Below are 21,142 nucleotides of genomic sequence, written 5' to 3'. Positions count from 1 at the left end.
TAATAAAAAAAAAAGTTGGAAGGGACCTTGGAGGTCATCTAGTGCAACCCCCTGCTCAGGCAGGAAACCTTATGTACCATTTCGGACAAATGGCTGTCCAGTCTCTTCTTCAAAACTTCCAGTTTTGGAGGCAGGTGGTTCCACTGGTGAATTGGTTAATTATGACTGAGAAGAATTGTTTGAATATTAAGGAGAAATTAAGCTTAAATAAGAAGGATGAAAATAGGTTATATGGTGAGCTAGTCTTATGATTTTTATTCAAACGACACAAGTTGATAAGGAAAAAACGTCATAGATCAGGGGTGTCAAAATTTCATTGAGGGCTGCATCAGCATTGCGGTTGCTCTCAGGGGGACGGGGTGTGTGTGGCCAGGGTGGATGTGGCCTACTGGGTGGGCGAGGCCAGCTCTACATCGTTCGATTCAAGGGTGCCTGTGGGGGCCTGGGCACGAGTGGGACAGATCTGAGGGTCTCTGGCGGAAGGGGGTGGGACCGGGGCAAGTGGAGGAGCCTCACTGCCTGCCGAAACCCCTCCACTGGAGCCCATCAAGCTGGATATGTGAAGTAGGCGAGGGCCATTGGCTGGCCACTTCCAGGCGATGGTGCATTTCTTCATTCCCCACAAAAGGTGACCCCTCCCCAGCACGCACCCAGGGAACGGGGCCGACGCGGCAGGGGCCGGTTCCTCGGTGTTTCCAGACGGCCTTGTGGAGCTAAGACCGAATGCGTTTCGGCATAGATGGCCACCACAAAATGGTACATTGGCTCCCGGCCGGCCTGGGCCAGGGCCAAGGCAGCGGGGGCCGTTCCCTCACTGTTTCCAGGATGGCTTCGCGGGCCGCATGAAACCACTTCGCGGGCCGCATCCGGCCCCCGGGCCTTGGGTTTGACATGTCTGTCATATGTGGACGTCGCCATTATTTGCACAAATGTGAAAGAAAATGTTTATATTTAACCATTTTTACATTTGGAAATAGTAACAATTATATTTGTCTAAGGTTGAAGAAGGAGAATACTACTGGGAGAAGGGGAGAGCGAAAAAATATGTTATTCATTAATATACTAATTAGGGAAGTACAAAAATTAATTATTATCGACTATTAATTATCTACCATTGATTGTTTTTTGGGGGGGGGGTTTCAAAATTTACGGAACCAAGACAACACGCTGTACGTTGGGCACTAAGGATTGTTATTGTACAAAAAAAAAATCAATAAAACATTTCTAAAGAAAAAAAAGAAAAAGAACCGAAGAAGCTTCTTGGATGAGAAACGAGACGTCTTCACGGAAAAATAAAGCCCAGTTGCCCTTCCCAAAAAAACCACCTTTGGGACGATCCCCAAAACGTTCGCCTAGATTAACTGATCTTCTCTCTTAGAGGCGGGGAGGAGAAGGGAGGGAGAAGACCCCAAAACGGGGGACATTGTGGCCTAGTTTAGATGGCCTCACAAAGGCCCACCTTCTCCCCCCCTTTTTTAGAGACACAACTACGATCTTTGCCACCTGCCACTGTACGCTTGCTTGTGTGCTTCATTTCTGGGTGGTGAAAATGTGTGTCATGAACTCTGGGGGAGGGTGGATGCTGGGTGCAAAGCTTGGGGGAAAGCAAATCTAGCAACTGTATCTCCCCGAGATGCTGCTTCAAGGTCATCCCGGCAGGGAGAAGAATGGAGCTGCCTACCAACCTAGGCCTGAAGTGCTTCTGAGGAACTGCAAGGTTGCCCTTCGGCAAACACAACCAAGTCAGAAGTGACACTGGCGGAAAGGGTCCTGGGTGAGCATCTGTCAGTTGCCACCTTACGCACCTTAATGCTTGCTTTCTGCTTCGCTTCCATGTGGGACTCTGGCAGAGGGGGGGAGGGTTGATGGCGGGAAAGCAAAAGTAACCACGGTTTCTCCCCTGAGATAACCACTTCAAGGGGCAAATTTACCTCCCTCAGTGCAGGCACGCAACTTGGGTGTCCTCCTGGACTCACAGTTAAATTTGGAACAACATCTATCGGCTGTGGCCAGGGGGACCCTATGCCCAGATTCGCCTGGTGCACCAGTTGCGCCCTTATTTGGACCGGGAGGCTCTACTCACGGTTACTCATGCCCTTGTCACCTCAAGACTGGACTACTGTAACGTGCTCTACATGGGGCTACCCCTGAAGAGCGTTCGGAGCCTGCAGTTGGTTCAGAATGCAGCCGCGAGAGCGATTGTGGGTGCACCAAGGTACGCCCACGTGTCACCTATCCTCCGCGAGCTGCAGTGGCTTCCTGTGGGTCTCCGGACACAATTCAAGGTGTTGCTTATCACCTTTAAAGCACTTCATGGCTTAGGATCAGGTTACTTACAGGACCACATACTGCCGCATAGTTCCCAGAGACCGATGAGGTCCCACAGATTGGGCCTCCTTCAATGTCAGCTGGCGGGCCCCCGGGGAAGGGCCTTTTCTATGGTGGCTCCGATGTGGTGGAATCAACTTCCCCCTGAGATTCGAACTACTCTCACCTTGCCAGCCTTCAAGAAAGCCATTAAAACTCTCCTGTTCCGGCAGACCTGGGGTGGATGTCCCCGGGGGGGGGGGGCGGGGCGGGATTCGATTGGGACATGCTGTGGGAATGTATTCATTTTTAATTGTTATATTTGTTGTTTTAATTTTGTACGCCGCCCTGAGTCCCTAGGGATTGGGCGGCATATACATTTTACTAATAAATAATAAAGAAAGAAATCCCAGCAGGGAGAAGAATGGAGCTGCCTACCAAGCTAGGCTTGAGAAGTGACTGTTCGGAAAACAGCTCGCTGAAAATTCGTCGGTCATTGAGGCGGGGAGGGGTCAGCAAGGGGACGCAGTTGGGGAAGGAAAAGTTGAAGTTGGGGATTTTGGTGCGCGATTCTCCGTTCTGGCTTTACCCCACTGCAGTGCCCTTGACTTCTCTTAAAAGCACACCTCCGTCAACGAATGGAGCCAAGGATCGTTTCAACGTAAGGGGCTTAAGTGTTTGGCAAACGTAGCAGCAGGAAGTGACTGTTGACTAGGGAGGGGAGGGCATGCCCGCTGCCCGTCCGGCAGCCCCTCCCCATTCAAGGAGGTGGACACTCCTGCTGCGGAAGCTGCTCCCTTTGTACCTGCAAAGGTCCGGTGAAGAATCCAATCAGACACAACAGCGGGACCATCTGGATGGTCGGGGTCTTCATGGTGACTCCTGAGGAAAGACAAATAAGGAGGAGCCACAGTTGTGTGTAAACCCCACTCAGGATGTTAATCAAATGTTGATCGATTTAAGTCCTACTAATAAAGGAGAATCTTTGTCGCTCAGGGTTGAAATGAGGAGGTCCCAGGGACTCTCTGAACTGGGTGGGTTCCTTGAAGACCTTTCATGACCCAAACTAGGGGACATCATCAGTGATAGAAGGGAGGGGCCTCCTCCTCCTCCTCCTGCTGTTCCCTTTCTTCTCCACAAACCCCAGACTCTTCTAGCACTGATGATGTTGCCTACTCGGGTCATGAAACGTCTGCAAGAAAACCACCCAGCTCAGAGAGCACCAACCCCCCTCCTCCTCTTCCTCCCCCTTCCTCCCTCCTCCCCCTCCTCTTCCCCCTCCCTCCCTCCTCCTCCCCTCCTCCACCTGATCTTCCTCTTCCTCTTCCTTCTCCTCCTCCTCCACAAACTCCATCCCCTCCTACCACTGATGATGTTCCCTAGTTGGGTCATGAAATGTCTGCAAGGAAACCACCCAGATTAGAGAGCACCTCCTCCCTCCCTCCCTCCTCCTCCTCCCCCTCCCTCCTCCTCCTCCCCCTCCCTCCTCCTCCCCCTCCCTCCCTCCTCCTCCGCCTTCTCCATTCCCTTCTAGCACTGATGATGTTCCCTAGTTGGGTCATGAAATGTCTGCAAGGAAACAGACATTTTCAGATCAGAGACCACCAAGCCCCCTCCTCCTCCTCTTCCTCCTCCCCCTCCCTCTCCCCCTCCCCTCCTCCTCCTCCCTTCTAGCCCTGATGACGTTCCCTAGTTGGGTCATGAAATGTCAATACTGCGTCCAGTTTTGGTCCCCACATTACAAAAAAGATGCTCAGACTGTGGAAAAAGTGCCGAGAAGAGCAACTAAGACGATCGAAGGCCTGGAGGCCAAAACATACGAAGAAGCGTCGCAGGATTTGGGTTTGGCCAGTCTAAAGAAAAGAAGGAACAGGGGAGACAGCAGCGTTCCAGTATCTGGGGGGGGGCTCCTAGAAGGAAAGGGGGGAGCCACTTATTCTCCAAAGCCCCTGAAAGCAGGACAGGAAGCAACAGATGAAAACTCCTCAAGGAGACAAGGCAACCTGGAATTAAGGAGAAACTTCCATACAGGGAGGACCATTAACCCGTGGAACAGTCTGCCTCGAGAAGTTGTGGGTGCTTCATTGTTGAAGGTTTTTAAGAAGAGATTGGAGAGCCCCCTGTCTGAAATGGTACAGAGTCTCCTCTTTGAACACGGGGTTGGACTAGATGACCTTCAGAGTCCCTTCCAACTCTGTCATACTATCATTGTGTAAGGGCCTCCTGCTTGAGCAGGGGGTTGGACTAGATAACCTCCAAGGTCCCTTCCAACATTATTATTATTATTATTATTATTATTATTATTATTATTATTATTATTATTATTATTTACACGGTACCCAAAAGCCAAGCTCTTATCATTAACAGCCGCTCCCAGCACTAAAATTGGGTGGGTCAGTCATTTTATATTCCCTGTGTTTTTACTGAGAACATCTAAGGAAGCTCTGGCGATTGGAAGGGACCGTGGAGATCTTCTACTCCAACCCCCTGCTCAAGCAGGAGACTCTTACACAATGATAGAATGACAGAGTTGGAAGGGACCGTGGAGATCTTCTACTCCAACCCCCTGCTCAAGCAGGAGATCATTACACATTGATAGAAAGACAGAGTTGAAAGGAACCGTGGAGATCTTCTCCTCCAACCCCCTGCTCAAGCAGGAGAGTCTTACACAATGATAGAATGACAGAGTTGAAAGGAACCGTGGAGATCTTCTCCTCCAACCCCCTGCTCAATTGGGTGGGTCAGTCACTTTATATTCCCTGTTTTCTTACTGAGAACATCTAAGGAAGCTCCAGCGATTGGAAGAGACCGTGGAGATCTTCTCGTCCAACCCTCTGCTCAAGCAGGAGAGCTTTACACAATGATAGAATGACAGAGTTGGAAGGGACCATGGAGGTCATCTAGTCCAGCCCTTTGCTTAAATGGCCCCTATACCATTTCAGACAGGTGGCTATCTCCAGTGTTGGAGCACCCACAACTTCTGGTGGCAAGCAGTTCCACAGGTTAATCATCCTCACTGTCTGGAATTTTCTCCTTAATTCCAGGTTGCTTCTCTCCTTGATGAGTTTCCATCCACTGCTTCTTGTCCTGCCCTCAGGAGGAGCATTCCTACACACCTTGAGTGAACCCCAAATTCAAACCAAGGCTGTCTCTATTTCCTTTCTCTTCTGAATTTTTTGTCCCCATCTTTAGGAATGGACAGAGTGCAACTTCCCTGACTTTTCTTTTCTTTTGATAAATTTCTGGGGCACCCAACTCACCTAAGCAGCTCTGGGCTTCTTGCAACAGCACAATCAAGCAATCCAAACAGCTGAATAAAAGCAGAGATTAAAAACAGATTTGAAACTGATATTTCTTGGTGCATTTTTCCTGAACCTACCCTGGTTCAACTTACAAGGTTGTGGTGAGGTCGAGTGGAACCTTGCGCGACTCTCTTACTTTCTGCAGGATTGTGGTCACCTTGCCATGAAGGGGCTTCCTAATAAGTGTTTCGGTGGCTCCTCCCCAACTGAACAGCTGCCAATGGTAGAGAGGGCAACTTGTGCGAGGCCATTGGGGCAGGACTTCGGATGTCTTCTAGTCCAGCCCGCTGTTCAAGCAGGAGACCCTATACCATGAACAAATGACATGATTTGCAAGATGGGGAAGGGTGTATTTGTGGGGTAACCTCACGGGGCTGACATACACATTTGTTCTCCCCAAATAGACTTACATGAATATTCACGGTTTATTTTTCGGTCTTATTCTGCATCCTTTTGGCTACTTCCTTCTGCTAATATTGGCCACAACTGGAGAGCTCCTTAAACACCAGGTGTATCTTTTAACCTCTAGAGTGCATCAAAAATCACATCTGCCATTTTTATCTATTTATTAATTAGTTACAAAACACCAGGGCGCGGGAATAATTGCCGGAGCTTCCTCAGACCTTCCCAGGAATAAAGCAGGGACCCTAAAGCGACGGATACGCTTAACTGCAATGCTGGGAGCGACCGTTAATGATTCCACCACCCATCCTGGGGTCCAACTTACAAGGAACTGGTGATATCAGGTGGCGCAACTCCCTTCTATGCACTGCAGGATTGTGGTCACCTTGCCACAAAGAGGCTTCCTCAGAAGTGTTTCGTTGCCCCTCCCTGGCCGAGTGGCTGCCAACGGGGCAGGAAGGGCACCGTCCAAGAAGGAAAGTGATGGGGGAGCACCGGGAGGATGGGGCGAGCAAGCACCCCGGGTCTCCCCGCTCCAGCTCTGGGGGGAAACCCCTGGACTGGGGGGACGAATAGGTCATCTGTCCAACTAAGGAGGAAGCAAAGAATGAAGAATGGAAGGGAAGGGAATATGGAACATAGAACAGAACAGAACAGAACAGAATACAGTGGACTGGAGTGGGATGGGATGGGATGGGATGAGACAGGACAGAATAGAAAATATAAATAATAGGGTAGGGTAGGGTAGGATAGGATAGGATAGGATAGAATAGAATAGAATAGAATATGGAATGAAATGGAATATAGAATAGAATAGAATAGAATAGAATAGAATAGAATAGAATATAGAATACAATAGAATATTGAATATAGAATATAGATTTTAGAATACAGAATATAGAATAGAATAGAATATAGAATAGAAAGTAGAAAAAAATAGAATAAAATAAAATAAATAGAATATATAAAATACAATAGAATATAGAATAGAATAGAATAGAGAATAGGAGAGAAAGAATAGAATAGAATAGAATAGAATAGAATAGAATAGAATAGAATAGAATAGAATAGAATGGAATGGAAAAGAACGGAACGGAATGGAACAGAACAGAACAGAACAAAACAGAATATAATAGAATAGAATAGGAATGATATGGTATGGTATGGTGTGGTATGGAGTGAGATATGGAATATGCAGTATGCAATATTGAAAATAAGGACTATGGAATGGATTATGGAATAGAGTAGAGTAGAGTAGAATAGAGTAGGGTAGGTTAGGGTGGATTGGAGTGGAGTGGAATGGAATTGAATGGAATAGAAGAGAAGGGGATGGGATGGGATGGGACAAGACAGGACAGAATAGAAAATATAAATAATAGGGTAGGATAGGATAGGATAGATGGAATAGAATATAGAATATAGAATATAGAATACAATAGAATATTGAATATAGAATATAGATTTTAGAATATAGAAAATAGAGTAGAATAGAATATAGAATAGAATACAGAATAGAATAGAATACAGAATATAGAATAGAATAGAATATAGAATAGAAAGTAGAAAAAAATAGAATAAAATAAAATAAATAGAATATAGAAAATACAATAGAATATAGAATAGAATAGAATAGAATAGAGAATAGAAGAGAAAGAATAGACCAGAATAGAATGGAATGGAATGGAATGGAAAAGAACGGAACAGAACAGAACAGAACAGAACAGAACAGAACAGAACAGAATAGAATAGAATAGGAATGATATGGTACGGTATGGTATGGTATGGAGTGAGACATGAAATATGCAATATGCAATATTGAATATAAGGACTATGGAATGGATTATGGAATAGAGTAGAGTAGAGTAGAGTAGGGTAGGGTAGGGTAGGGTAGGGTAGGGTGGATTGGAGTGGAGTGGAATGGAATGGAATTGAATGGAATAGAAGAGAAGGGGATGGGATGGGATGGGACAAGACAGGACAGAATAGCATAGAAAATATAAGTAATAGAATATAAAAGAATGGAATGGAATGGATTGGCATGGAATGGAATGGAGTGGGATATGAAATATGGAATATGCAATATTGAATATAAGGAATATAAGGTATATGGAATGGATTATGGAGTAGAGTAGAGCAGAGCAGAGCAGAGTGCAGTAGAATAGAGCATTGTGGAATGGAATCAACAGGAATTGGGAATGGAATGGAATGTAGAACAGAACAGAACAGAACAGAATAGAATAGAATAGAATAGAAACTGGAAGGGACTTTGGAGGTCTTCTAGTCCAGCCTGCTGCTCAAGCAGGAGACAATCTACCATGAACGAATGACATGATTTGCAGGGGGGGGCAGTGTGTATTTGTGGGGTAACCTCACAGGGCTGACATACAGATTTGTTCTCCCCAAATAGACCGACATGAATATTCACGGTTTATTTTTCGGTCTTATTCTGCATCCTTTTGGCTACTTCCTTCTGCTAATATTGGCCACAGCTGGAGAGGCCCTTTAACACCAGGTGTATCTTTTAACCTCTAGAGTCCATCAAAAATCACATCTGCCATTTTTATCTATTTATTAATTAGTTACAAAACACCAGGGCGCGGGAATCATCGCCGGAGCTTCCTCAGACCTTCCCAGGAATAAAGCAGGGACCCTAAAGCGACGGATACACCCAACTGCAATGCTGGGAGCGACCGTTAATGATTCCACCACCCATCCTGGGGTCCAACTTACAAGGAACTGGGGACATCAGGTGACGCAACTCCCTTCTATGCACTGCAGGATTGTGGTCACCTTGCCACAAAGAGGCTTCCTCAGAAGTGGTTCGTTGGCCCCTCCCTGGCCGAGTGGCTGCCAACGGGGCAGGAAGGGCACCGTCCAAGAAGGAAAGTGATGGGGGAGCACCGGGAGGATGGGGCGAGCAAGCACCCCGGGGCTCCCGGTTCCACCTCTGGTGGGAAACCCCTGGACTGGGGGAGGAGGGGGCCACTGGTCAAACCACGTGGGAAGAAAAATGTAGAATAGAATAGAATAGAATAGAATAGAATAGAATAGAATAGAATAGAATAGAATAGAATAGAATAGAATAGAATAGAATAGAATAGAATAGAGTAGAGTAGAGTAGAGTAGAGTAGAGGAGAGTAGAGTACAGTAGAGGAGAGGAGAGGAGAGGAGAGGAGAAGTGGAGTGGAAGGGAAGAGAAGGGAATGGATGGGAAGCGAAGAGAAGGGGATGGGATGGAATAGGACAGGACAGAATAGAAAATTTAAGGAATAGAATAGAATGGAATGGAATGGAATGGAAAGGGATGGGATGGAATGGGATGAGACAGGACGGCACAGAATAGAAAATATAAATAAAATAATAGGATTGGATAGGATAAGACAGGACAGGATAGGATAGGATAGGATGGGATGGGATAGGAAAAGGAATGGAATGGAATGGTATGAAATGGAGTGGGATAGGGAACATGGAATATGCAATATTGAATATATGGAATGGATTATGGAGTAGAGTAGAGCAGAGCAGAGCAGAGCAGAGCAGAGCAGAGTGGAGTAGAGCAGAGCGTTGTGGAATGGAATCAACAGGAATTGGGAATGCAATGGAATGTAGAACAGAACAGAACAGAATAGAATAGAAACTGGAAGGGACTTTGGAGGTCTTCTAGTCCAGCCTGCTGCTCAAACAGGAGACCATCTACCATGAACGAATGACATGATTTGCAAAGGGGGGGCAGTGTGTATTTGTGGGGTAACCTCACGGGGCTGACATACACATTTGTTCTCCCCAAATAGACCGACATGAATATTCACGGTTTATTTTTCGGTCTTATTTTGCATCCTTTTGGCTACTTCCTTCTGCTAATATTGGCCACAGTTGGAAAGCCCCTTTAACACCAGGTGTATCTTTTAACCTCTAGAGTGTATCAAAAATCACATCTGCCATTTTTATCTATTTATTAATTAGTTACAAAACACCAGGGCGCGGGAATCATCGCGGGAGCTTCCTCAGACCTTCCCAGGAATAAAGCAGGGACCCTAAAGGGACGGATACACCCAACTGCAATGCTGGGAGCGACCGTTAATGAGTCCACCACCCATCCTGGGGTCCAACTTACAAGGAACTGGTGACATCAGGTGACGCAACTTCCTTCTATGCACTGCAGGATTGTGGTCACCTTGCCACAAAGAGGCTTCCTCAGAAGTGTTTCGTTGGCCCCTCCCTGGCCGAGTGGCTGCCAACGGGGCAGGAAGGGCACCGTCCAAGAAGGAAAGTGATGGGGGAGCACCGGGAGGATGGGGCGAGCAAGCACCCCGGGTCTCCCCGCTCCAGCTCTGGTGGGAAACCCCTGGACTGGGGGAGGAGGGGGCCACTGGTCAAACCACGTGGGAAGAAAAATGTAGAATAGAGTAGAGTAGAGTAGAGTGGAGTGGAGTGGAGTGGAAGGGAAGGGAAGGGAAGGTAATGGAAGAGAAAAGAAGAGAAGGGGATGGGATGGCATGGGATGGAATACGACAGGACAGGACAAGACAGAATAGAAAATATAAGTAATAGAATAGAATAGAACAGAATTAGGATGGGATGGGATGGGATGGGATCGAATGGAATCGAATGGAGTGGAGTGGAATGGGATGGGATTGGATGGGATGGGACAGGACAGAATAGAAAATATAAATACGATAGGATAGGATAGGATAGGATAGGATGGGATGGAATGGGATGGGATGGGATAGGGTGGGATGGGATAGGAAATGGAATGGCATGGCATGGAATGGAGTGGGATATGGAATATGCAATATGCCATATTGAATATAAGGAATATGGAATGGATTATGGAATACAGTAGAGTAGAGTAGAGTAGAGTAGAGTAGAGCAGAGCATTATGGAATGGAATCAACAGGAATTGGAAATAGAAGGGAATGTAGAATAGAATAGAAGGAGAAACTTCCTGACAGTTAGAACAATTAACCAGTGGAACTCCTTGCCTCCAGAAGCAGTGAATGCTCCAACACTGGAAGTTTTTAAGAAGAGACTGGACAGCTGTTTGTCTGAAATGGTATAGGATTTCCTGCCTGATCAGGAGGTTGGACTCGATGACCTCCAAGGTCCCTTCCAACTTTATTATTACTATTATTATTAGAACAGAACAGAACAGAATAGCATAGAATAGAACAGAGCATAGGAATAAAAAAGAAGAAGGAGAAGGAAGAGAAGGAGAAGGAGAAAGAAGGAGAAGGAGAAGGAGAAGGAGAAGAGGAGGAGGAGGAGGAGGAGGAGGAGGACGACAAGGAGGAGGATTGTGGGGTTGTTTTCAGATCTTGGTGGCTTTCTTGCAGATGTTTCAGGACCCAACTAGAGAACCTCATCAGTCGTAGAAGGGAACGAGGTTTGTAAAGATGAGGAGAAGGAGGAGGATGACCCTCCCCTTTCTTTTAACACTGATGATGTTCCCTAGTTTGGGAATGAAAGGTCTTCAAGAAAACCACCAAGCTTAGAGGACCCCCAGGACCCCCTCGTTTCAACCTTCGGCGACAAAGCTTCCCCTTTTTTGGTACGACTTAAACCGATCAACGTTTTATTAAGACCCTGGGTGGGATTTACAGGCCACTGTGGCTCCTCCTTGTCCTTGTTGTCTCGTCGCTCCTCTCCCGGATTGGGAGAAAGAACGGACCCGAACCGATTCTCTCAACAATTTGGCAACCACAAAGGGACTCCAACGATAACCTGACTGACGGACATGGCCCAGGGAAGCCTTCACTTTGCTGACAACAGAACCCTTTTGTCTGTGGGTGGGTTTTCCAGGCCTTGCCTCTTGGCTTTGAAGGAGAGTCTGGACAGCCAGCTGTCTGAAATGGTGTAGGGGCAATGTTTGAGCAGGGGTTGGACTAGAAGACCTTCCAGGTCCCTTAAATCCATCATAGTTTTATTAAGATTCTGCATGGGGTTTACATGCAACTGTGGCTCCTCCATGTTTTATCTTTTCTCAGGAGCCACCATGAAGACGCCGACCATCCCGACGGTCCAGGTCTTGTGCCTGATCAGACTCTTCCCAGGACCTTTGCAGGTAGAAATGGAGCAGCTTCCGCAGCAGGAGTGTCCACCTCTTCGAATGGGGAGGGGTTGCTTGATAGGCAGGTGGCGGTCCTCCCCTCTCCACTTGACAAAATGCCACTTCCTACTGTTGAAATCTTGATTGTGTCTAAAAAAGGAGAGCGGGTGAAGAAGAAAATCTGCCGTGTGGGACATTGTGAGGGCATCCAAACTAGGCCGAGGCCCTTCTCGCTTTTTGTCATTGTCCCAAAGGTGCTTTTTCAACTCTTTGACCCCTCTTTCCAACCAACGGTCTTCTCTGTCCAGAATGTGGACTTTGGGATCTTGTCCTAATGGGTTTGTTCTCCTAGGTTGTGCCATCCCATCCCATCCCATCCCATCCCATCCTATCCCATTCTTCTCTATTCCTTATTCCACTCAGTTCCATTTCATTCCATTCTTATCCATCCCATCCCATCCCATTCTAGTCTATCCCATTCCATTCCATCCTATCCCATCCCATCCCCTCCCCTCCCCTCCCCTCTCATCCCATCCTATCCCATCCCATCCCACCTCATCCTATCCCATCCCATCCCATCCCCTCCTCTCTCATCCCATCCCATCCCATCCCATCCCATTCCATCCTATCCCATCCCATCCCATCCCATCCCATCCCATCCCATCTCATCCTGGTCTATTCTAGTATATTCCCTCTTCCATTCAGTTCCGTTCCATTCCATTCCCATCCATTCCACTCCATTCCACTCCACTCTACCCTATTCCCTATTCCTTATTCCCTATTCCATCCCCTCCCCTCCCCTCCCATCCCCTCCCATCCCATCCCATCCCATCCCATCCCATCCCATTCCATTCCATTCCATCTCATCCGATCCCATCCCATTCCATTCCATTCTCTATTCCATTCCATTCCATTCCATTCTATTCCATCCCATCCCATCCCATCCCATCCCATCCCATCCTAGTCTATTCTAGTCTATTCCCTCTTCCATTCAGTTCCATTCCATTCCCATCCATTCCACTCCATTCTATTCCATTCCACTCCACTCCACTCTACCCTATTCCCTATTCCCTACTCCCTATTCCATCCCATCCCATCCCATCCCATCCCATCCTATCCTATCCTATCCTATCCTATCCCATCCTATCCTATCCTATCCTATCCTATCCTATCCTATCCTATCCTATCCTATCCCTTCCTATCCCATCCTATCCTATCCTATCCTATCCTACCCTACCCTACCCTACCCTATCCTATCCTATCCTATCCCATCCCATCCCATCCCATCCTATCCTACATTTTTCTTCCTGCTTGGCTTAACAGGGGGTCCCTTCCTCCCCAGCCCAGGGCTTTCCCCACCAGAGTTGGAGAGGTGACAGCAGCATTGCTTCCTCGCACCCTCCTCCTCCTCGTTGTGTCCCCCCTTCACTTTTCTCCTCGGACCGTGCCCCTCCTGCCCCAATGGCCTCGCCCGGCTTGCCCTCTCCACCATTGGCAGCTGCTCAGCCAGGGAGGGGCCACCGAAACACCTCTTAAGGAGCCACTTCGCCCGAGGTGACCACAAATCCTGCAGAGCCCCGGAGAGTTGCTCAAGCTTCAACGTGACATCACAACTGTGTAAGCGGGAGAGCTGGGAGGGTTCGGGTGGACTCTGCCAAGAGATATTAATTCTAAATCTGTTTTTTTAAATCTACATGCTTTTATTCAGCGGTTCGAATCGCTTGATTGCGCTGCTGCCCACAGCCCAGAGCTGCACAGGTGAGTTGGGGGCCGTAGAAAAGTTAGGTTTAAAAAGTGACAGATGGGCAGGAGTGGGACAGATCTGGGGGTCTCTGGCAGAAGGGGGTGGGACCAGGGCTGAGCCCATCAAACCGGAGATGTGAAGAAGGCGAGGGCCATTGGCTGGCCGCTTCCAGGCGATGGTGCATTTCTTCCTCCCTCACCAAGGGTGACCCCTCCCCAGCATGCACCCAGGGGGCGGGGCCGACGCAGCAGGGGCTAGTTCCTCGCTGTTTCCAGACGACCTTGTGGAGCTAAGACCGAATGCGTCTCAGCATAGATGGCCGCCACAAAATTGTACATTGGCTCCCGGCTGGCCTGGGCCAGGGCCAAGGCAGCGGGGGCCGTTCCCTCGCTGTTTCCAGGATGGCTTCGGGGGCCACATGAAACCACTTCGCGGGCCTTGTGTTTGACATGTCTACCCTATAACATGAACGAATGGCAACATTTGCAAGGGGGGGCAGTGTGTATTTGTGGGGTGATTTCACGGGGCTGCCATACAGATTTGTTCTCTCCAAATGGACCGACCTGAATATTCACGGTTTATTTTTCGGTCTTATTTTGCATCCTCTTGAGCTAACATTGGCCACAGCTGGAGAGCTCCTTAAACACCAGGTGTATCTTTCAACGTCTAGAGTGCATCAATAATCACATCTGTGCCATTTTTATCTATTTATTAATTAGTTAGAAGGGACCGTGGAGATCTTCTAGTCCAACCCCTTGGTCAAGGAAAAGACCCTTACAGAATCATGGAATGACTCAGTTAGAAGGGACCGTGGAGATCTTCTCCAACCCCCTGCTCAAACAGGAGATCCTTACCGAACGCTAGAATGACAGAGTTGGAAGGGAGCCCGGAGGTCTTCTAGTCCAACCCCTTGGTCAAGGAAAAGACCCTTACAGAATCATGGAATGACTCAGTTAGAAGGGACCGTGGAGATCTTCTCCAACCCCCTGCTCAAACAGGAGACCCTTACCGAACGCTAGAATGACAGAGTTGGAAGGGACCGTGGAGATCTTCTCATCCAACCCCCTGCTCAGGCCAGAGACCCTATGCCATTTCAGACCGTCCAGTCTCTTGTTGAAAGCCTCCAGAGATGGGAGCACCCACCACTTCCGGTGGCAATCAGTTCCACTGGTTAATTGTCCTCACCGTCGGGAAACTCCGCCTTAATTCCAGGTGGCTTGATGGGTTTCCATCTGTTGCTTCCTGTCCTGCCTTCTGGTGGCTTTGGACAATAGGGTGACCCCCTTTTCTTCGTAGCAGCCCCTCAAATACTGGAAGACTGCTGTCATGTCACCCCCGGTCCTTTTATTCTCCAGATCTGCCCTTCCCAAATCTTGCAACCCTCCTTCGTATGTTTTAGTCTCCAGGCCTTTAATCATCTTAGTCGTTCTCTTTTGCACCTTTACCCAAAGTCTCAACCTCTCTTTTTTTGTAATGTGGGGACCAAAACTGGACGAAAGGTTCCAGGTGTGGCCTTACTCAGGCTATACAAAGTGGTACTAATATTTCACCTGACTCTGATTCTATGCCTCTGTTTATACAACTGAGGATTGTGTTAGTTTTCTCGGCGGCGGCGGCAAGGAGGAGGGGGAGGAAGAGAGAAGGGTCTGCCGCTTGAGGGGGGGGGATGGACTAGAAGACCTCCAAGATCCCGTCCAGCTCTGTTGTTCTGGCAAGGAGGAGGAGGAGGAGGAGGGTCTCCCGTTTGAGCAGGCGACTGGACTAAATGACCTCCAAGGACCCGTCCAACTTTTATTTTTATTATTATTATTATGGATTATTGCAAAGTCAGCCAGATGTTCAGACTGGATCTGGCAATTTTGTCTACCTATCGAGTCCTTACCCAGGACCTGGGATAGGCAGATGTGGATGTTTGATGGTATTACAGATATCGTCGCAGGATGGAAGCAGTTCCTAATAAGGCCGCCTTTTGCATTTGACTAATGGCGAATTTGTCAATGCCAATGGTGTTCAAGTGGTGCTCCAGTTGTTTTGGGATTGCACCCAAGGAGCCTATGACTATTGGTACTACCCTTGCTTGCCTTTGCCACAGTCTTTCTATTTCTATTTGTAGGTCTTTGTATTTTGTTATCTTCTCCATTTCCTTCTCGTCTATTCTGCTGTCTCCAGGCACTGCCACGTCCACTATCCAGACTTTTTTGTCTTTCTTATCGACAATTGTTAAGTCTGGGGTGTTCTGTTGCAGGTGTTTGTCTGTTTGAATTCTGAAGTCCCAGAGCAGTTTAATTTTATCATTTTCTATGACTTTCTCTATTTTATGATCCCACCAATTTTTGCTTACAGGCAAATGATATTTTTTGCCGATCTTCCAATGCACCATTGTTGCTACTTTGTCATGCCGCTGCTTGTAATCAGTCTGTGCAATCTTCTTGCAACAGCTTACCAAGTGGTCCACTGTTTCTTCAGCTTCTTTGCATAGGCGGCACTTACTGTCTGTTGCTGTCTTCTCAATTTTGACTTTGTATGCATTTGTCCTTAAGGCTTGGTCTTGTGCAGCCAGAATTAGTCCCTCGGTCTCTTTCTTCAATTTTCCTGCTCTTAGCCATTGCCAGGTTTTATTGTTATCTGCTTTCCCAGCTATTTTTTTCATGTATTGGCCATGTAGTGCTTTGTCTTCCCATGCCTCTATTCTGTTCTTCATTTGGTCTTTCTTGTAGGCCAGTTTGGTCTCTCCAGTAGTTAGTAAGCCTTCCTGATATACTAATTTCAGTGCATCTTCATCATTGTTCTTCAGATATTCTTCCAAAGCCATTTTTTCTTCTTCAACCATCTGATGTACTTGTAGCATTCCACGCCCACCTATTTGCCTTGGTAGATAAAGTCTATCAATGTCACTGCGTGGATGAAGGGCATGATTCATTGTCATTATTTTTCTGGTCTGCCTATCCATTGCTTTTAGTTCTGCTTGAGTCCAGTCCACTATTCCAGCTGTGTACCTAATGACTGGGATTGCCCAGGTGTTGATTGCCTTTATGGTATTTCCTCCATTGAGTTTGGATTTAAGATCTTCTTCACTCTCTTGATGTATTCACCTCTAATCTTTTTCTTGACTTCAGTGTGCTTGATGTTGTCAGCTTGAAGGATACCCAAGTATTTGTAGTACTCTTCCTCATCCAGACTTCTTAATGTTATTTTCGTGGGGCATCTTGATTCCTTCAGTTTTCATTATTTTTCCTTATTTGATAGTAAGTGTGGCACATTTGTCCAAGCCAAACTCCATTACAATATCTTGGCTATATATACGGACAGTGTTGAGCAGCGATTCTATTTCAGATGATGTTTTTCCATACAGCTTCAGATCATCCATATAAAGGAGGTGGGATAGTCTGGCCGATGTTTTTGATGTTTGATAGCCAAGTCCTGAGTTATTCAGTATTGTTGACAGAGGAAACAGTGCAATAACAAATAGTAATGGTGATAATGAATCTCCTTGAAATATTCCTCTCTTGATATTAACCTCTCCCAGCCTCTCACCATTGATCTGCAACTGTGTCTTCCATTGTGCCATCGATCTTTGCACAAATTTTCTGATGTTTCTACTGACTCCTGTTATTTCTAGGCACTTTATTATCCAATCATGTGGCAGAGAGTCAAATGCCTTTTTGTAGTCAATCCATGCCACATTCAGGTTGGTCTTCCTTCTCTTGCAGTTTTCCAAGATCATTTTGTCTATTAGGAGTTGATCTTTTGTTCCTCTGCTATTGGGGCGGTTTCCTTTCTGCTCAGGTGGAAAGAGATTGTTTTCAACTAGATGCTGTTGCACTGCATCAGCTACTACACCAGTTAGTAATTTGAAAGTTGTTGGTAAGCAGGTAATTGGCCTGTAATAAGCAGGTAATTGGCCTGTATTATTATTATTATTATTATTATTATTATTATTATTATTATTATTATTATTATTATTATTATGGATCATCACACAGTCAGCCAGATGTTCAGACTGGATTTGGCATTTTGTCTACCTATCAAGTCCTTACCCAGGACCTGGGATAGGCAGATGTAGATGCTTGATGGTACTATTATTATTATTATTATTATTATTATTATTATTATTATTATTATTATTATTATTATTTGTCAACTCTCCTACCGGGATCTTGAGTAAGATCCCTTGGTCTGCCACCTTCCCTCTCGTGAATGTCAAGCCCTCCAGGGCTTGACATTATTATTATTGTTGTTATTGTTGTTGTTGTTGTTGTTATTGTTATTGTTATTATCATCGATCATTGCACAGTCAGCTAGATGTTCAGACTGGATTTGGCATTTTGTCTACCTATCGAGTCCTTACCCAGGACCTGGGATAGGCAGATGTGGATGTTTGATGGTATTACAGATCTCGTCGCAGGATGGAAGACGTTCCTATTATTATTATTATTATTATTACTATTATTATTATGAGACAGGACAGCCATTGGTCTGAAATGGTATAGGGTTTCCTCTCTGAGCAGGGGGTTGGACTAGATGACCTCCGAGGTCCCTTCTCACTCTGTCATTCTGTGTTTCTGTCAGGGTCTCCTGCTTGAGCAGGGGGTTGGACTAGAAGACCTCCGGGGTCCCTTCTACGATTCTGTAAGGGTCTCTTGCTCAACCCTTAAATTGTTGGATGTTTTATGAAGGCCACGGGTGGGTTTCATGCACAACTGTGGTTCCTCCTCACTTTATCTTTTCTCAGGAGTCAGCATGAAGATCCCGACCGTCCGGACGGTCCAGGTCTTGTGCCTGATCGGATTCTTCACCGGACCTTTGCAGGTACAAGGGGGCAGCTTCAGCCGTGGAAGCGTCCACCTCTTCGACTGGAGAGGGGCTGCCGGACAGGCAGGGGGCAGTCCTCCCCTCTCGGCTTGAGAAAAAAGCCACTTCCTGTTGTTGAAATCTTGATTGTATTTTTTTAAAAAAGGAGTTCTGCTTTCTTGGGAGATCGGGTTGAGGCAGGTCCTTGTCGAGGGTGAAGGAGGAAATCTGCCTGTGGGGCACTGTGAGGGCATCTAAACCTGGCCGAAGCCAGGGAGCAGGGTCCCTCCAGACAGAGCCACAGAGACCACGAGGTCCCCCCACCTTGGCGTCTTCTCCCTTTGGCTCATAACCGGACTTAGTTTCTCTCTGAAGCCGTCTCGCTTCACATCCAAGAAGCTTCTTCAGTTCGGACTGAATGGCGGGGAAGGAAAGGATATATTTTCCCTGACAGTCCTCTGGTCGTTAGTACTCTCCCTGAAAGTCGTGGAGGCCACTTGAGGCCTCCTGAGCTTTTCCGAGATTCCCGCGACATGTGGAATGGCAGCATTGCTTCATTGGTTATTGTTAATGTTGTTGTCATTGTTGTTGTTAACCAGTGGTGGGATTCGGCCGGTTCGGCAGAACCGGGAGCTAATTTTTTTTGTTGCCCAGACCCAGAAAGGACATCCAGAAGTGGCATCCCCACAGAGAACTGGTTGTTCTCATCTTTGAACCCCACTACTGTTGTTCACATTGTAATTCCATACGTTATGGCAGGGGTTCTCAACCTTTTTAATGCCGCGACCCCCAACCGGTCGTAAGTCGAGGACTACTCAACCGGTCGTAAGTCGAGGACTGCTCAACTGGTGCAGCACCGTTTGCAGAATGGGACTTTTGGCGGGCTCAGCAGGGCAGAGACAGCCTGGACAATTCCTATTGGCTTTTGAAAGCCAATAGAATTAGACTCTATTCAAGAGAGTCTATTCTATTGGCTTTCAAAAGCCAATAGAATAAAAGGGAGTAGCACAGCTAAGGAAAAGGGGGAAAAAATGGCGGACTGTGTTTTTTGGCGACCCCCGTGAAATGGTCGTTCGACCCCAAATGGGGTCCCGACCCACAGGTTGAGAACCACTGCATTATGGGAATATCCGTAAAGCTCAGGGGGATTGGGAGCACTTGGGGGAACGTAAACAATTTCGTTCGAGCCCCGAGCACCACAAGAGGGGGTGAGCTCCTGTCCTCAGCTCAGCTCCTAACAACCTAGCAGTTTGAAAACACGCAAATGAGAGTAGGTGAATAGGTACCACTTTGGTAGGAATGTGACAGCGCTCCATGACTTCATGACCATGGAAATGTCTTTGGACGGCACGGGTTCAAGGGCCTGGAAATGGAAATGAGCAGCGCCCCCTAGAGTTGGTAACGAAGAGTGGAGTAAAATCCACAGGGACTCCGTCCTCCCTGTGCTCTTTTGGGGGTTGAAGAAGGCACCTGGGCCAGCCTGGTTTCACCCAGCATTGGCTTCTTTTCATTCCTGAATGTCCTTCCGCACCTTCTCTTTTACCGCACAGGTGTCGTGTCTCAAAAAGATTCCCCTCGACATGTCCAAGAATTCCGTGGATGACCAGTATATTAACTGCCACCCCAAGAAGGAGTTCAAGGTGGAGAAGCCAGGATACCTTCCCATCCCGATGAAATATATGTCGATCTGGAATGCAGCCAGAGGCTACTGGGCCAAACTTGGACCAAGTGTCAGCAAAATCAAACCAATCTACGGCACTGCAGTTGTGGCTTACACAATGGGCGGGGGCCTGTACCGTGATTTCAACAACGCCGTCCGTGATGCCGGGAAATCGAAATACTCTTACACTCATTTTGCCTTCAAGGACTTCTTCTTCCTCCTAACCAGGTTTGTTCAGGCCAGGAAAATCACAGGCAAATGCTATGAGGTCTTCCGTGGGGTAAAGGGGATCAGTTTCAAAGTCCACTCAAAACAGCTTGTCCGCTTCGGGCAGTTCGCTTCCTCGTCTTTGGTCAAAGAGAAGGCCAAAAGCTTTGGCCAAGACACTTTCTTCTCTATCAAGACCTGTCATGGAGTGCCCATTTATGACCTCTCGTACTACCCGCACGAAAGGGAAGTTCTCATCCCGCCGTACGAGACGTTCGTTGTGACCCACCACCAGAAGACCCTAAAGGGGGTCGCCATCAGATTGAAGTCCCAAGGTGTTTCCAGCCGGTTCAACTGTGAGACCCTGAAAGGTAAGAGGCTGGAAGAGAGGAGAAGTTGGGGATCAGAGCATAGCTCCCCAACTGTTCCGGGTTGGTGGCTGGGGGGAGGAAGGCGTGGGAGGGAAAGGGGATGGTTGCATGGGAGAGGCAAGTATGTGCACAGACAATCGTGCATGAGCACCCATTGCTCATGCGACTGGAGCGGAGAGTAGCGATGACGTTCGCTCTAGTGAGGCCCCAAGCACTCGCATGAGTGGGGTTGCAAGCACCTACAACACTCACACGAGTGATGCCCCCGAGTGCTCACAATGCTCACGCAAGTGAGGTCCCAAGCGCTTGTGA

The 21,142-nt window shown here is 47.3% G+C and overlaps 1 protein-coding gene across 1 annotated transcript; it reads left to right on the top strand.

Moving 5' to 3' along the window:
• The first annotated feature begins 18,541 nt into the window (after nucleotides 1-18,541).
• LOC120301117 (GPI-linked NAD(P)(+)--arginine ADP-ribosyltransferase 1-like) lies at nucleotides 18,542-20,743 on the top strand. The gene is made up of 3 exons (XM_039327821.1): nucleotides 18,542-18,610; nucleotides 20,143-20,480; nucleotides 20,656-20,743. Exons 1-3 carry the CDS (start codon nucleotides 18,542-18,544, stop codon nucleotides 20,741-20,743), a joined length of 495 nt encoding a protein of 164 aa, XP_039183755.1.
• The last annotated feature ends 399 nt before the right edge of the window (nucleotides 20,744-21,142 follow it).

This window comes from Crotalus tigris, unplaced genomic scaffold (genome assembly GCF_016545835.1).
Source record: "Crotalus tigris isolate CLP2741 ecotype Arizona unplaced genomic scaffold, ASM1654583v1 scf7180000024368.101380, whole genome shotgun sequence".
Lineage (NCBI taxonomy): Eukaryota > Metazoa > Chordata > Lepidosauria > Squamata > Viperidae > Crotalus > Crotalus tigris.
Note: the sequence above shows the minus strand (reverse complement) of the source record. Positions and strands in the feature narration are given on the sequence as shown.